The following is a 15,386-nucleotide window of genomic DNA, read 5'->3' on the forward strand; positions in this document are numbered from 1 at the left end:
TTATTTTGTTAAAAGGAAGTCTCAGGGTTGAATATATGTGATGAGTTTAATACCTACTAGTTGCTTACAACATTGCATTAATGACGTAACTTTGTTGTGATAGTGTGATTTGGCTGAAATAATCTTTGAAGAATCTTATATATCATTCATTTGTCAAAAAAGAATAATGTCGTACGTAATACATGTATGGAATCTCATTTTCTCCATGAACAGGGGTAGGAATTTAGCAATAGGATATTATTCCTTGCATTATTATTGTTCCTTAATTACGCAAATCAGAATTAGAATATATGTTAGAGGAATAGAGAAGTATTCAATGTTTGAGAGCATGCTAGAGATGGTGAAGGGACTTGCTTAATCAAAACGTTATTCCGTTTTTAAGGGGCCTAATTCAAAGTTTTTATGGCTTTAATCTTCCTTTTGCTTGCCTAACTCTCTCTCTTTTTGACAATCTCTCTGTAGCTACCAGAATTTTGCTATACTTCTCTATCACGTTCGGCTTCAAACTTCAAAGCGTCTCTGCCACCGACATTGACTAATGACATACAAATGGCCATGAGACAGAATCAGAAAGATCTAGCTAGCTATAGCATTTTTAAATCAAGAGATCCTCTTTCTTTTTGTGGTACAAAAGAACTAAGTATCGAAAAAGACAATGAAGGTTCTATTTTCTATATGCGACAAGGTTGAACCATTTGATTGAGATCTCAATACCATGCATGAATAATCACTGCATTCTTAAAAGTCATCAAGCGAAATTAGCGAATGAGAGGACAATTTCATTTTTCAGGAACCGAATATAAAGACATTTATAAATTAACAACATTTTATAGATACCAACATAAAATGTTTATCAAATTTTATATGACCAAATAATGTGGTAAAAGTTTATTTTGGGTAAATAATTGTGACAAATTTCAATGCCTAAAAGCAATGTAGTGGATCCAAATTCTTAATATCAAATTATTTGCCTGAGAATATAAGTGAGTGAAGTTTTAAGAGAAGAAATATCACTTAACCAATAGCTAATTGGTGATTTATTAATTAGTTTATAACCTAAGTACACATGACACTTGAGTATAGCCCTCGCCTCTTTTATGTGAATTAAGAAAAAAAAAACTCTTAAATTGGGACTTTACTGCTTTCTTATGTCGTGTATTTAGTACTACGGTCTAGTGGTATTCCTCTTCATTTGTCAGTAAGAGGTCTTAAGTTCAATTATCGCCAAAAGAGAATTTGGATCACATTACTGTTAGCCCATTGTGAGACTAAGTCTACTTCTTCTCTGTTAGTATAGATAGTTAGATACTATTTTTTGTTCAAAAAAAAAAAATTTAAATTCTCTTCTTTGCAGTTCAGAGATTAAAATATCATTCAAATACAAATTAAACACCGTGACTTAGTCAAATTAAAGGCTCACGTCACTTCTTGCGGCATGCATTTGTAAGTCCGCGTGCAAAAATTTGTCCAAGAAATATTAATGAAAGTAAAGTAGTACATGTACAGAAGAACAATTGTTAGGAAACTTCCACCATCTTTCAATCTGCAGCTGATCAAGCATATTTTCCAACAAAATCTAATCACGGAGAGGAATAAAGAGGAATAAAAAGTATTAGTTTTCAAACTCTCAGGCCAAAACAAAAGGCTTAACTTTCAAAAGCCGAAAGTGCAACCATATAATATACATCTCACTCTTTGTATATGAATGCAGAATGTACTAACAAATTCAACATTGTCGACCTTACCTTGATATTAATTTATGAACCAGGCGGCATAGATGCTTTTTCTATATGAAAATAACAAGTTGGAAACAATCCAACCATTTCATGCATCTAATTAAATAAACTACTAAGAAAATTATAGGAAAAAAAACATGTTAACTATATAAAATCATAGCTTCCATTTGGAGACAATTACATGTATGAAATGCAAGATCCATTAAAAATCCAAACGGTGATGCTCTGTAATGTAGAAAAAAGGAAGCGCATCCCCATCAAAGGAAGGAGGACAATTATAAACTAAAGGTTATATAGGTACGTAGCAAATGGTTTAGATTCAAACAGCATACGCAGGTTTTGGTTGGAGCGGCTGGTTGTTTTTTTCAGTTTAGTACAAACAAGTGCACTGATTTAGCTTACAAGGGGCGCAGTGTGGAATTAAGTAGTAGAATTGATGCTTTCTCTTTCTCAGGTGTACATCCTTAATTAATCAAAATTAAGCAGGTCTTTCTTGTTTTCCAAGTTTGAAATTAACCTTTTCCTTGTTACGTCAAAATAAATACTGTCAACGGCAACCTAGTCGACTCTCTAATTATTTAGCCAGTACTATTTTCCTAATGCACTGTTTTGAGGCAAGGTCATGCATGTTCTACATTCTTCATAACTTTTCTGTCTTTTTATTTATGTAAATTACGATATTTCTAAAGAGAAAAAAAATATATAAATGAATATATATATATATATATATATATATATATATATTACACATTACACATTTAGTTATTATTTTCATTGCATTTGCATTATATATGAAAAGATCTTATGTACAAGTTCTATTGTGTTGTCGTAGGTAGACATAGGCCTGGCAAACGGGTTGTGTTCGCCGTGTTTCGTGTAACATATGTTATCTTAACAGATCGTGTCATGTCATACCTGTTATCTTAACGGGTACTTAACAAGTCGGGTCACTTTACCCAACAGGTAAAATGACCCCGACCCGTTATGACTTGTTAAGAAATTTTTTTTTTTTTCTTAAATTTGCACATACCACATTACCAAATATTATTTCAAAAGATAAAAACACATTTGTCGTTGAGTACTATGTGTACACTCCAAAACAAGAGCCTAATAAAAAAGCACCAATAGACTACTAGTCTACTACAAAATATCAACTGTGCAAGTATATGCAAAATGAAGAAGTTTTTTTTTTTTTTTTAAAGGATGCGAAGCCTTTCTCAGAAGTTAAAACCTTGTCAATGAAACTCAAAGCTTGCATGTTACTCCTTTTACAAAATCGTCCAATTTTCATCGATCATCATGGGGAAATTATAATAGAACTTTGGCTTCATCTATTGCCTTCAAGAGTTATGTTGATGATGTTTTTAGTGAGGTTTTCTACATCATAACTCTCTTCCGCATAAACTAAATATAGAAAAACCAAACATTATAAACCATTCAAATTATGAGAAGTGTATCAAATAATTATGAAAAAAATAAAACAATAGTACTATACCATCTAAAAATATATTACCTCTTTTTCCAAATTTTCTAAATTTAATTTAATATATATAATATTATATGTAATCATATATAAATATAATATAATATTTTAAGGGGTATACAATTATTAAATATTATCATATATATATATAATTATTATAGTATTTTTAGGAGTATAAAATTATTAAGTTAATATTTTGCTTATCGTGTATCGGGTTACTCACGTGTATACCCGAACCAACCTGTTATCTTAACTGGTGCTTATCGGATTTCCCGATAATGACCCAATTCGTTATCGTGTTGACTGGATAACCTGTTAATTTCGTGTTGTTTTGTGTCGGATTAACGGGTCATGTCAGAAATTGCCAAGCTTAGGTAGACACATTGCATCAAAATATTTAGGTTTTGTGTAGTTATATTATGTGTAAACAAGATGTATTTAGTGTTCCTTGTTTTTTACGTGTTTATGAAACAAAAGAATTTTTTACATGATTTATATTCCACGTGAATCTTTATTTTCTACTAATTATTGAATTTAGTTTTCTTTGATACTCCATCGTTCTTTACTTTTTGTGGAGAAAATGTGCAATATTAATTACTTATAGGCAATCATATAGGAGAAAAGGTGCATAAACGTGACTATATTAAAATTTTGTTGGAACTTTCAATCCCGACGAAGGAAAAATATTACCAAACTAAGGGCATGTTTATTTAAAAGAAATAAATTTATAAAGAATGAGTATCACTAAGATATCCAACATTCGATGTTCATACAATATCCACAACTCTTTTTGGCTTGGTATAAGAAATGATATATTCTGGAAATAAAAGAGATTTATACAAGACAAGAGCTTCTAGAGAACTAACTATAATTCACGTTCTTTGTTAACTAAAAACCAATGATTTAAAAGGAATGAGAGTGATTCACATTCATGTGTTTACTAATCAAGGAATGGTAAAAATAAATGTATTAATTTGGGTCTCGTACTTGAAAAGTCAATGTATGAGATTACAATTGGGTGGAGGAGGTTAACATACCCTAAATAATATCATTTATGAAGGAGTACCAAATCCTCAATCTAGTAAATGAAGAATGAAGTCAAGTGTCTCTTCAAACCGAGAACGAGCCACCCCAATCTGTAAAGCAAAACGACTCAAATGATGAGATATGGAATTAGCTTGATGCCAAAGCGTCCACCTACCTGTTTCAATAGCTCCTTCGTGTCCTCAATAAGCATATCCCCATAAATTAAAGAAGTATAAACCCGGTTGGAGAGTTGGTTTATAGAAAAACAAATTTTGATAACAAAAATGTAAAATGGAATTAATATTAGTTTTGAAGTTTTTCTTTGAGAAAAAGTAAATAATATTTTTGTAATTTTGTTGTTTTTTTAATAGATTTAGGTATCTTCCTTACTTAGATCACCTATCAGAAGTTTGACACTTTAGAAACTTGAGTCGCATCATAAACTGACTTGCCATATATCATTTCATTGCTAACAAATCACAAGTTGCAAGTGATGATTTGACCTGGTAGTGAGGGTTATTTTTATCAACCCACTATGTTTTGGATTCAAACTCTTCCATTTTTCATAATCTGTAATTTAGTGTAGTAGTGTCACTTGTACTCAAAACAAGTCACAAGTGATAACTAGCACCATTGCATTCCTCAAGTTTCGATACTTCATATTGCATTGCTTACCAAATAAAACAACGGATAGTGCCATCCACACACTCATTTTTATCTCACACGCACCCTTGTTAATTTTTGGTTATTGATCTTCTTTAATCGATCAGACAACAAAAATTGAGAGGGACCGAGTGTGTGAGGAGTAAAAATGGGTGTGTAGACAACACTAACCTAAAAAAACATGTCAGTTAGGCTTTTTTGGATTCAAAATTAATTCATTGATCATATAATAATAAATGCATTATGTAAAAAAAAATCAATGTGTAAATTGTGTTTGTTCATGATTTATTTATATATTTTTTACCTTGCAAGAAGCACCATTATTTCTTAATGTGCACTTGGATTACTTCTAGTTCACTATTGAAAGTAAAACATGGAGAGTATTGGACATGAAGGTGGTCCTTCGCCATTTTCTGATCAGTGCTCCAAGATAGTGCTATAACGTAGTGTCTTTTTTCTTGCATTGATCGAGAAAACGTTTTACTACAATGGGGCCACATAGTGGACCCCTTCTACTCAAATTCTGCATAATAATGTGTATTATATGCTTGCAATAATATGATTCGTGAGAGCATTGCTTGGTAAGAATAATCTCTAGCTATATGTTCTAAACTACTAATGCATTCACTATATTACACGTCTTTCATTTGGCACTTTTTATTTTTTGGATTTATTGGTACATTTGCTCACCATTTTTTTTTTATACAAGCAATGATAGATTGGTATTTCATTAATCATCTCAAACAATACATAAGTGCTAATTGGGTATAAAACTTCAGTAACCAAGAAAATGACTAGAGGTGAATTTGCACAAGCAAGACAACAATGGTAAACTCAGACGGCTACCACATGTACGAAACTTTCGCATGCCATCCATACAAAACTATCATAAGACGATATGTATAACAAACTTGTATCGACAACTGCAAAATTGAAGACACATTTCTCAATAAGTTGTAGAAACCCAATGAAGTGTCTAAAGTTTAAAATTTTGTTTGGTGAAGGATGGAATTGGCATATCCTAGATTATGTTTGAAGGATTGTTTGCCCACTACTGACAGTACTTGATGAAGCAAAGGCTTATAGTTCTAGTGGTAGAGTACCTTAATCTCATATACTTACGACTAGAATCCGACTCTTCCTCCATTTCTTTCCGGAATTAAGAAAAATGTGTAGTCGAATGAAAGCAAAGATCGCAACAGAATATGAAGCCTACTAATTACGTTGCCAGTTTTATAATTTTTAATTCTTTTGCCAATTTTATATTATTTAATTCTTTGTTGGTAAATTTGGAACTATCAAAATTTTGTTGTTTACCGAAATTAAGAACAAATTACAATTAAAGTTATTTTTCTTACCAATGAGTTCCTTAATATTCACAGAATTCGATGGGCTACTGCTAAATAGGATTTCCTTCGTAAAGCTTAATTTATGGTATTTATTATTCTATTTATAGGGGGATAGCAATATTTTTACTTGTGATCGCACTAATGAAAACCTAATTTGCAAAGGGGCTTGATCAGCTGAGAATCTCTATTGAAGATTTCATAGTATGACTACCGACAGCCATTAGGACATGCAACTTACAAAAAGAATTAAATTGAAGGTGCACCTAAATCTTTAACAGTCAAACGTAATAAGAGTTTCCCACATGATTTCATTTTTTTTTTTTTTTGTTTGTTATAAATCTCTGGGAGGAAGAGGAGTCAAATTTGATATCTCTTTCAATATTCAGGGAGAAAAATACTACTAAATTAGTTAGGTGGTCCGTTAAAATATTAAAGCAGCAAATCTTTGGGCAACGTATCAAATAAACACTATGACTACAACTAAATAATTTTAGTTGTTTTATTTAGTATCTTATGAAAATTAACGAGATAACTGATTCACGCACATTCTTTTTTTCTTTTGTATAGTTGTGTTTATTTCTGTCTCTTCATTTCACTTTGGTTTATCCAATTCAAATATCATAAATGATCAAAGGTGAGTATATGAATAAAAAAATGTGTCCGAAAATCTTCTCAATTTGTCAATTTCGTAGTTAACATTATGACTATTTTCTCTTTGTCTTTAGGTTGATCAACTATTAACAAGGTCTGAAGGGTGTTATTATTGGGTGCATTGGGGTCACAGTTATACGTCCCTTCCAATTCTATTACAATATTGAGGCCGAAAAGTACAGGCTAGAACAAGAGCGATAATTTCGTCACCTTGTGCTGTAGAATCACTATTATAAATTGACAGTAATGCTAAAGAGATTAAAATTAAATCTTATAAGTTAAATGATATAGTTGTTGATAATTAGATTATTACTTAAATATTAATTAACGTGCCTATTTTTTTATTGATAATACATCATTTGTTTTAAAATTTTAGTTTACTTAACATTACTTTTACCCTAAATTGACAAGCGACCCCGTTTGAAAATACTTGTGAACGAGCGAGCAGCCGACTCGACTGCGCGTGTGGTTCGATTCTCGACTTTTTCTCTCTTTCCCTCAGGTTTTTTGTTTCTATTTAAACCCTCCCACCCTGCCTTCTGTTTCATCATCTCCCAAACAACCCACAAACCTCCTCTGTTCTTCTCTTCCTCTGTTTTTTCTCTTCCTCAAATTCTTCGAAACCTTCGAGGTATAATCACAATCCTTCAAATGGGTTTTCTCGTTTCAACCCATTGAACAAATTTTGCATGCTTTGATGTATTTAGAGTGTGAAAGTTTGTGGTGTTTTCTTGTGTGTGCAGGCAGAAAAATGACCAACCAAAATGTGGTTGTTTCTGATGCCAAAGGCGTGGCTATTACAGTCACGGTTGCTGCAAAGCAGAATATGTTTTCACAATCGGTGCCAAAACCGATGACTGAGGCAGGAAGAGGAGGAGGATGCTTCACCATTCCCATGAACATCAAGGTTTTGAATGTTGACAAAGAAGGGGGAGCAGCCCGAGTCAATGCTTGGGTTGACTCCTTGAGAGCTTCTTCTCCGCCTCGTGTCAAATCCGCTGCCACTCCTCAGTCTCTTTCTGAAACAGTGGATAATAACTCTTGGAGTGTAAGCATTGCCCTAAAAAAAACTTAAATCAATCATTATGGGTGTTTTAATATTAAATTTAGAGTAATCTTTTTTTTTTTTTTTTTTGGGGTTAAATATAGAGTCGCCATCCATCAGCTATGAGCATGTTCGAGCAGATAACAAATGCTTCAAAGGGCAAGCAGATTGTATTGTTTCTTGACTACGATGGCACCCTCTCCCCAATTGTGGAAGACCCAGATCGTGCTTTCATGTCCAATGAGGTTTATTATTTCTCCCATCTGATTCTGCTCAACTTTCTTCAGTAAATATATATTTATACTGTACACCGTATCCATATATACGTATATATATGTGTATATGCCTTTCTTAGATTCTGAATTACTGTGGTAATTTTGGTCAGATGAGAAAGGCAGTGAAGGCCGCTGCTAGATACTTTCCTACAGCAATAGTTAGCGGGAGGTGCAGAGACAAGGTACAGTTTTTCTTTCTATACAAAGAAATATAAATAATTATATAAATAGTGGTAATTTTGTTTCTTTTTTTTCTTCTTCTACTTCATGATTAGTGGAATTATATAAATAGTGGTAATTTTGTTTCTGATAAATTTGCAGGTTTACAGCTTTGTAAAATTAGGAGAGCTTTATTATGCAGGCAGCCATGGGATGGACATCAAGGGACCATCCAAAAGTAGCAAATATAAGAATGTGAGCTCTAGTGTGATACCACAATAAAAAGTTCTTTATCTTTGTTTTTATTTTATTACCGTATCACTTTTTGTTATGACTAATATAATATTTTTCATGGTTTATTTAGGGTAATCAAGCAGTTCTCTTCCAACCGGCCAGTGAGTTTGTACCAATGATTGATGAGGTTTGTTCACTGATATCAATTTTAAGAACAAGAAAATTGAGAATATTCAAAAGTGTGTTGGGAGGACTAATTAAATTTGTGTTAATCTTTTAATAGGTGTACAAAATTTTATTGGAGAAAACGAGATCCATCTCAGGAGCTAGGGTGGAAAATAATAAGTTTTGCTTGTCTGTACACTTCCGTTGTGTTGATGAGAAGGTAAGCAAACAAGTCCCCCTATTAGTTTTCATTTTTTTTTAATTTTATCATGCTTTATTCATGTAATCTGATAAATAACACATTTATTTAGAATAAAAAAACAAAATTTGTTTTGTATTTTTGTTAATTTGGCAGAGTTGGGCAGCTTTAGCAGAGCAAGTTAGACTTGTTCTCAATGAGTATCCGAAGCTCAGGTTGACTCAAGGGAGGAAGGTAACTCATCATGTCTGTATCTTTAAAATTTTCAGTGAATTTTTTGCATGGCCATGGTTATATTTTGTACATTAGTAACTGCATGCCTAACAGTGGTATGCTGGTTTTAAACAGGTATTAGAGATCCGCCCAACCATCAAATGGGACAAGGGCAAAGCTCTTGAATTCCTGCTAGAGTCATTAGGTGAGTCTTGGAGTCAAATATTTTCTTCTAAAGTCTATGATTTGTATTTGAAGAAATGTTACCGTGAGTCAGTCTGAATGGTGCAGTTCCTAAAGTAGAACTCACATTAATTAATGTTCACTAGTATCTATGCACGTGTCAGCGATTGTTCCTGAGTAACAAAATCATATGTTAGTTAAATAATTTTTCTGAAGATGTTGAATTATTGTCTCTTTAGGATATGCGAACTCAAACGAAGTACTACCAGTCTATATTGGAGATGATCGAACAGACGAGGACGCCTTCAAGGTATGAAATGCCCTCCCTACATTTCTTTAATTTGCTGAAAGTATCGATATTTTCTTACAAGTCTTTGACATATTTTCACATCCTAAAAATGATCAGGTGCTACGCGATAGAGGACAAGGATTTGGTATTCTAGTTTCTAAGGTTCCAAAAGAAACAAATGCGTCTTACACTTTACAAGAACCAGCGGAGGTAAGAACAATATTATTCAATGGAATTTATGCTATTCGATATATATATATATATATATCTTATATTTTCTTTGGTTTTTACCATAAAGTTTCATATTATTGCATTACTTTTACAGGTTAAGGATTTTTTGCGGCGTTTGGTGAAATGGAAAACCAGCAAACTAACTAGCTAGGTCGACAATGGGGAGCGCACAATTGACTGAAACCCACCCCAAAATTTTGTGAAGGGTGGATTGAAATATGAAGTTTAATTTATTGTTAAGTGATTATTAATTATGGATAATGAATTTTGGAAATTGTATATAATGGCCCCTCTCAAGATCTCTCATTGTCTTGCGGTCTATTTGTTTTATCAACCACATGTATTTGCATGGCCATTGTTTAATTAATCATGATGTAATATGAGTACACTCTTCCAGCTGTGTTTTTCAAACTGAAAACCGACTTTTCACAATTAAACAAATAATAAACTTTCAAACCCCAATTAAATATGCATAGGACCAAACGCAAATAAAGCAGTATTTCCCTAGCCCTTCCCTAGCCCTTTAGGGTACACTGGCAGATGAGTTAAGTAATTGATTTCTCATTTGAATGTTACCAATTCCGATCACTATCATAACAACAATAAGTAATCGGACAAATAGCATCCAAACTAAAACATAAAAAACCCATGACATTACATAGTACTGTAACACAATGCTTCACATTCTCAATGTAGAGTTTACTTCAAAAAATGAGGACTTAAAAGTGAAACTTGAATACACGGATGTAAACACAAGAAATTTTGTACAATTGAGGAATTCGAATTTAATTCAGATGTCTAAAGGTTATAATTTTGTCCCATAGTCACTTTGTTATCATTTGGTCATATAATGTTAAAAAAAAAAAAAAATTCCCATATATATATGATAAAAGAAATTTAAGCAATTATTTTCCTCTCTAAGCCAAGTACATTTGCAAAGAAAAACAAAGAACAATCACGGCAGTTATATACTTGTAGTCAACTTTCCACACGCATGCAACCATCATTATTTTTATGAAAAATGACTTGCATGGTACGGGTATACTGGCATTGAACCATTTGCTAGTGCTTTTCATTAATTTTTACTTCTTTTTTTTTTTTTTAAGCATAACATCCTGTAGGATTAACTTGGTTACAGTTGTATTATGGAACCAAGACATGTCTCTTTAGAGGGGCACTACTGATTATTATACCCTACTCCATATATAATAATTGGGGACCTTTGGGCTTAACTATTGTCTTACTTATTTTGTTCCAATAAGAATTGAAAGGGAGAATCTACATGTATGATTATGTAAATGAAGATGAGCATTATTGAGTTACATGTTCCAAATTTTTACTTTTATCTCTGCTAATTTTTTTTATGGATGTTTCCTTTTAATTTTCGAAAATGGCAGCCTATATATAAGCTATCTTGCGTACACTAGGAATCCAAGAGAACTTGGGGAAAATGTTTTGTGCACATTGCCTAGACTATATATAATAAGTTGATAATTATATATGGTATTGAAATACTAACGTGGTGTTGGAAGCAGTGCTCTGAGACCCTCATGGATATCCATGGGGGTGTTGTTTAATTTAATCTGTTGTTAATACTTATACTTATTACTAATTAACCTAAACAAAGCATGGAAAAATATGCATGCAGCTGTCAAAAGGCACAATACGAATTCTTGAACTGTGTGTTTCAGACCACCAATATTATTGGGTGACTTCTGTCCACACAAAACTCTATGTTAAAACCTCAATAATAGGAAGCATCTACACACAAACTTAAGAGTAATGTTATTTATATCATGTTTTTGTACTATATTTTTATACCATCTTAGGTAACATTTAATGTAGATAGTCATATCATTTGAATTAATCAGATTTTTAAATTTAGTTCATTATTTAATAAATTAATAATTAAAAAAAACTAGTTAATTAATGATGATTGTGGTATACGAATAGTCTTTCTCTTTCCTTTCCTTGGGTTTTGCAAACATTTCAAATGATGTGGCTGTCCACATCATATACCACCTAAGGTGGTATAAAAGTATGGTATAAAAACATGGTATGAATAGCATTACTCCAAACTCAATGTTAAAACCTCAATAATAGGAAGCATCTATTCACAGTTGGCAAAATGCCCAAATAGTTAGGTATAATGTTTAAAATACAAACACTTTTTCTAGAATTAAGTTTGGACTTTCTAATATTTTTAGAGGTGTGCCATTCACACACCTCATTTTACTTCTCACACACCCTTTGATAATTTCTGTTCATTGATCTTCTTCAATTCATCCAATCCAACGGCCAAAAATTAAAAATTTGTATGAGAAGTAAAATAGGATGTGTAGATATCACACCCCTATTTTTATAATCAAAGAACCCAATGAATTCTATAATTTATGTTTATACGAATTACTGAGTCCATTGCCCAAAATATCTAAGTTGTCGACGGTTACATATTTTGATCCATGCCATATTCATTATTTTAAGTCTTGGGTTGAGAGGACGTACCTGCACCAGTCAGTGGCATTGTTCATTGCTCCTAAATTGACATAGTTTTCCTATATAATTAGCAGGAATATATTCATCATCGCCATACACAAACAAGCCGTTAAGTATCTTCTTAATTTGGCAAAGTTGGCATATATCACAGAACTCTTAACAGTACGAAAGAATATACCAGAAAACTAAGAACACTAAGAAGAATTTAGAGAAACTAAGAGAAAAGCAACGAAAGTTTTCGTATTGATGGAAATTGTAGTTGATTACAATAAGCTGCTCACAACCTTTTTATACACTACATCCTCTAACTAACTCTCTTACACAGTAAGTTTTCTTATTACCACCTCAACTAATTCTTAACTGTTTCCTTGATGATGTGGCATTAGTCAACATAAGTCAACATCCCCCCTCAATCTCAATTAGGGTATCCTAGTTTGAGAAAGAAACAATGACGAGTGAATGTATGACTTTGCAACCCTTTTGTAAGAACATCCATAGCCTGTTCATTTATAGGCAAATATTCACTCACCAAATCACCTTTATGTACCCTTTCCCTGACAAAGTGATAGTTAATATGAAGGTGTTTGATTCTTGAATGATACACTAGATTAGCACTGAGTGCTATCGCAAACATGTTATCACAGTTTATAGTTGGTGGAGCAGACAATACAACTCCTAAGTCCTTCAAAATCAATCGAATCCAGGGTATATCTACTACAGTGTGTGCCAATAGATAAGAATACTACCATGGAATTTGCTTCTTGGATTGCCAAGAGATAAGAATACTACCAAGGTATACCACATAACCAGTCACTGAACATCTTGTATTTAAATTAGCAGCCCAATCAGCATCTGAGAATGTTGTTAAATGCACATCTGTATTAGAAGAATAGGTGATTCCACACTCTGCAGTCCCTTGAAGATATCTAATAATTCGTTTGACAAAACACAAATGCACATCAGTTGGTGATTTCATGAACTGACACATTGAATTCACAGCATAAGCTATATTTGGGCATGTGAATGTTAGATAATGTAGGGAACCAACTAAACTTCTGTACAAAGTAGGATCTTGTAATGGTTTACCCTCATTGACTAACATCTGATTATGAGGTTTACATGGAGTATTTGCAGGCTTACATGACTCCATCCCAACTTTATGTACAAGATCTTTTATATATTTGGTTTGATTCAAAACTATATCTCCATTAGCTTTGTAATGAATCTATAATCCCAAGAAGTAGGTAAGTGTACCCATGTCTTTTAAGTCAAATACACCAGCCAAGTCTTCAATCACTTTCTGAACTTTAGTAGTATTGGACCCTATGAGAATTATGTCATCCATATATAATAGTAGGATCACCACATCTTGACCAACATTCTTTACAAACAGACTAGTATCTGAGGCAGATGCAATAAACCCTAATGCTAATAAATGACTCGTGAACTTTGAATTCCAGGCTCTAGGTGCCTGTTTGAGACCATATAAGGACTTTGCACACATAATCTGGATGATAAAGATCCACAAAGCCTTGAGGTTGTTTCATATACACCTCTTCATGTAATTCACCATGCAGAAAGGCATTCTTGATGTCTAATTGCTTCAATTCCCACTTATATATAGCTGCCAAGGACAATATCAACCTCACTGTGGTGTGTCTCACCACTGGACCAAAGGTCTCTAAGTAATCAAGGCCTTGTTCTTGTGAAAACCCTTGAGCCACAAGTCTGGCTTTGTACCTGGAGACACTTCTATCAAGATTTTTCTTGATTTTATAAACTCACTTGCTCCCAATTATTGATCTGTCAAGTGGAAGTGGGACTAATTGCCATGTCCCTTGAGCTTTGAGTGCATTATATTCATCTTGTATTGCACTTTGCCACTAAGAGATTTTAGATGCTTGTCTGAATGTCGAAGGCTCATCTGAGTCTTTAATAGCAGCAAGAAATGAAAACCCACCAAACAATTCAAATTCATCATCTAATTGCAAAGTTTGTAATTTTGGACATGAAGCAAGAAAACCAATGTATGACCTCTTTGGAATTGATCCTGACCTTATTCTGGTAACCATAGGATAACCTGCTTCTTTATGAATATCAGATGAGGATGAAGGAGAAGAAATTGAAAGTATGACCTCCAATTGTAAGGCCTCATGTACATGTAACATTGCCATTGGACCTTAAGTAGAGACTAGAGAATGATAGGAAGAAGAACTATTTGTTGCCTCATGAATGATATCTAGTATGTCTTGAACCAAAGAACTAGACTCATGTGTATTGTGCCTTAACCCTTCTTCAACAGTTTCTGGATCTGTAGTTTGTTGCTCTCTAGATTGAGATAACCCAACATGTGAATTTGTAACAGAATTAGACACTTGAACAATAACAGGTGATATTCTTGTAAATTGAGCCTTACTTGTATTCCCAGTAACTGTTAGCCCTTGAAGCTTATAAGGAAACACACTTTCATCATGAATCATATGTCTTGAAATAATTAACTTGTTATTGCCTGTGTTATAACACACAACCCCTTTATATCCAGCAGCAAATCCCAAAAACACACATAGTTTAGACCTTGGTTGAAGCTTGTTGTGATTATAGGGCTTTAAGAATGGATATACACTAGATCCAAAAAATTCAAAGTATGTAAGACCGGATCTTTATGAAATAGCAACTGGTAAGGTGACTTCATGCTTAGGTTCTTACATGGCATTCTGACAAGCAAAATTCCAAAATTGTGATCGAATATTAGCATCTGTCAACAATGTGATTGCTGTTTCGACCAAATGCCTATGTTTCCTCTCAGCAAGTTCATTTTGCTGAGGGGTATAAAGACATGATATAGAATGTACAATGCCTTTTGATGCTAAAAAAGCTTTGAATTTGTTACTCAAATACTCAGATCCACCATCAATTTGTAAACACTTAATTTGAGCATTAAACTGAGTTGCAACAAACGAATGGAAATTTATTGATAATTGGGAAAATC

The 15,386-nt window shown here is 33.0% G+C and overlaps 1 protein-coding gene across 1 annotated transcript; it reads left to right on the forward strand.

Annotated features, from left to right (window-relative positions):
- The first annotated feature begins 7,404 nt into the window (after positions 1-7,404).
- On the forward strand, positions 7,405-10,312 carry LOC103959051 (probable trehalose-phosphate phosphatase D). The gene is made up of 12 exons (XM_009371388.3): positions 7,405-7,539; positions 7,652-7,956; positions 8,058-8,198; positions 8,339-8,410; positions 8,550-8,642; positions 8,752-8,808; positions 8,905-9,006; positions 9,142-9,219; positions 9,334-9,403; positions 9,621-9,691; positions 9,788-9,880; positions 9,996-10,312. The coding sequence occupies exons 2-12, from the start codon at positions 7,660-7,662 to the stop codon at positions 10,050-10,052; spliced, it is 1,131 nt and encodes a 376-aa protein (XP_009369663.1). The 5' UTR covers positions 7,405-7,539; positions 7,652-7,659; the 3' UTR covers positions 10,053-10,312.
- The last annotated feature ends 5,074 nt before the right edge of the window (positions 10,313-15,386 follow it).

This window comes from the organism of the source record quoted next, unplaced genomic scaffold (genome assembly GCF_019419815.1).
Source record: "Pyrus x bretschneideri cultivar Hongxiangsu unplaced genomic scaffold, Pyrus_bretschneideri_v1 Contig2, whole genome shotgun sequence".
NCBI classification, from domain to species: domain Eukaryota; kingdom Viridiplantae; phylum Streptophyta; class Magnoliopsida; order Rosales; family Rosaceae; genus Pyrus; species Pyrus x bretschneideri.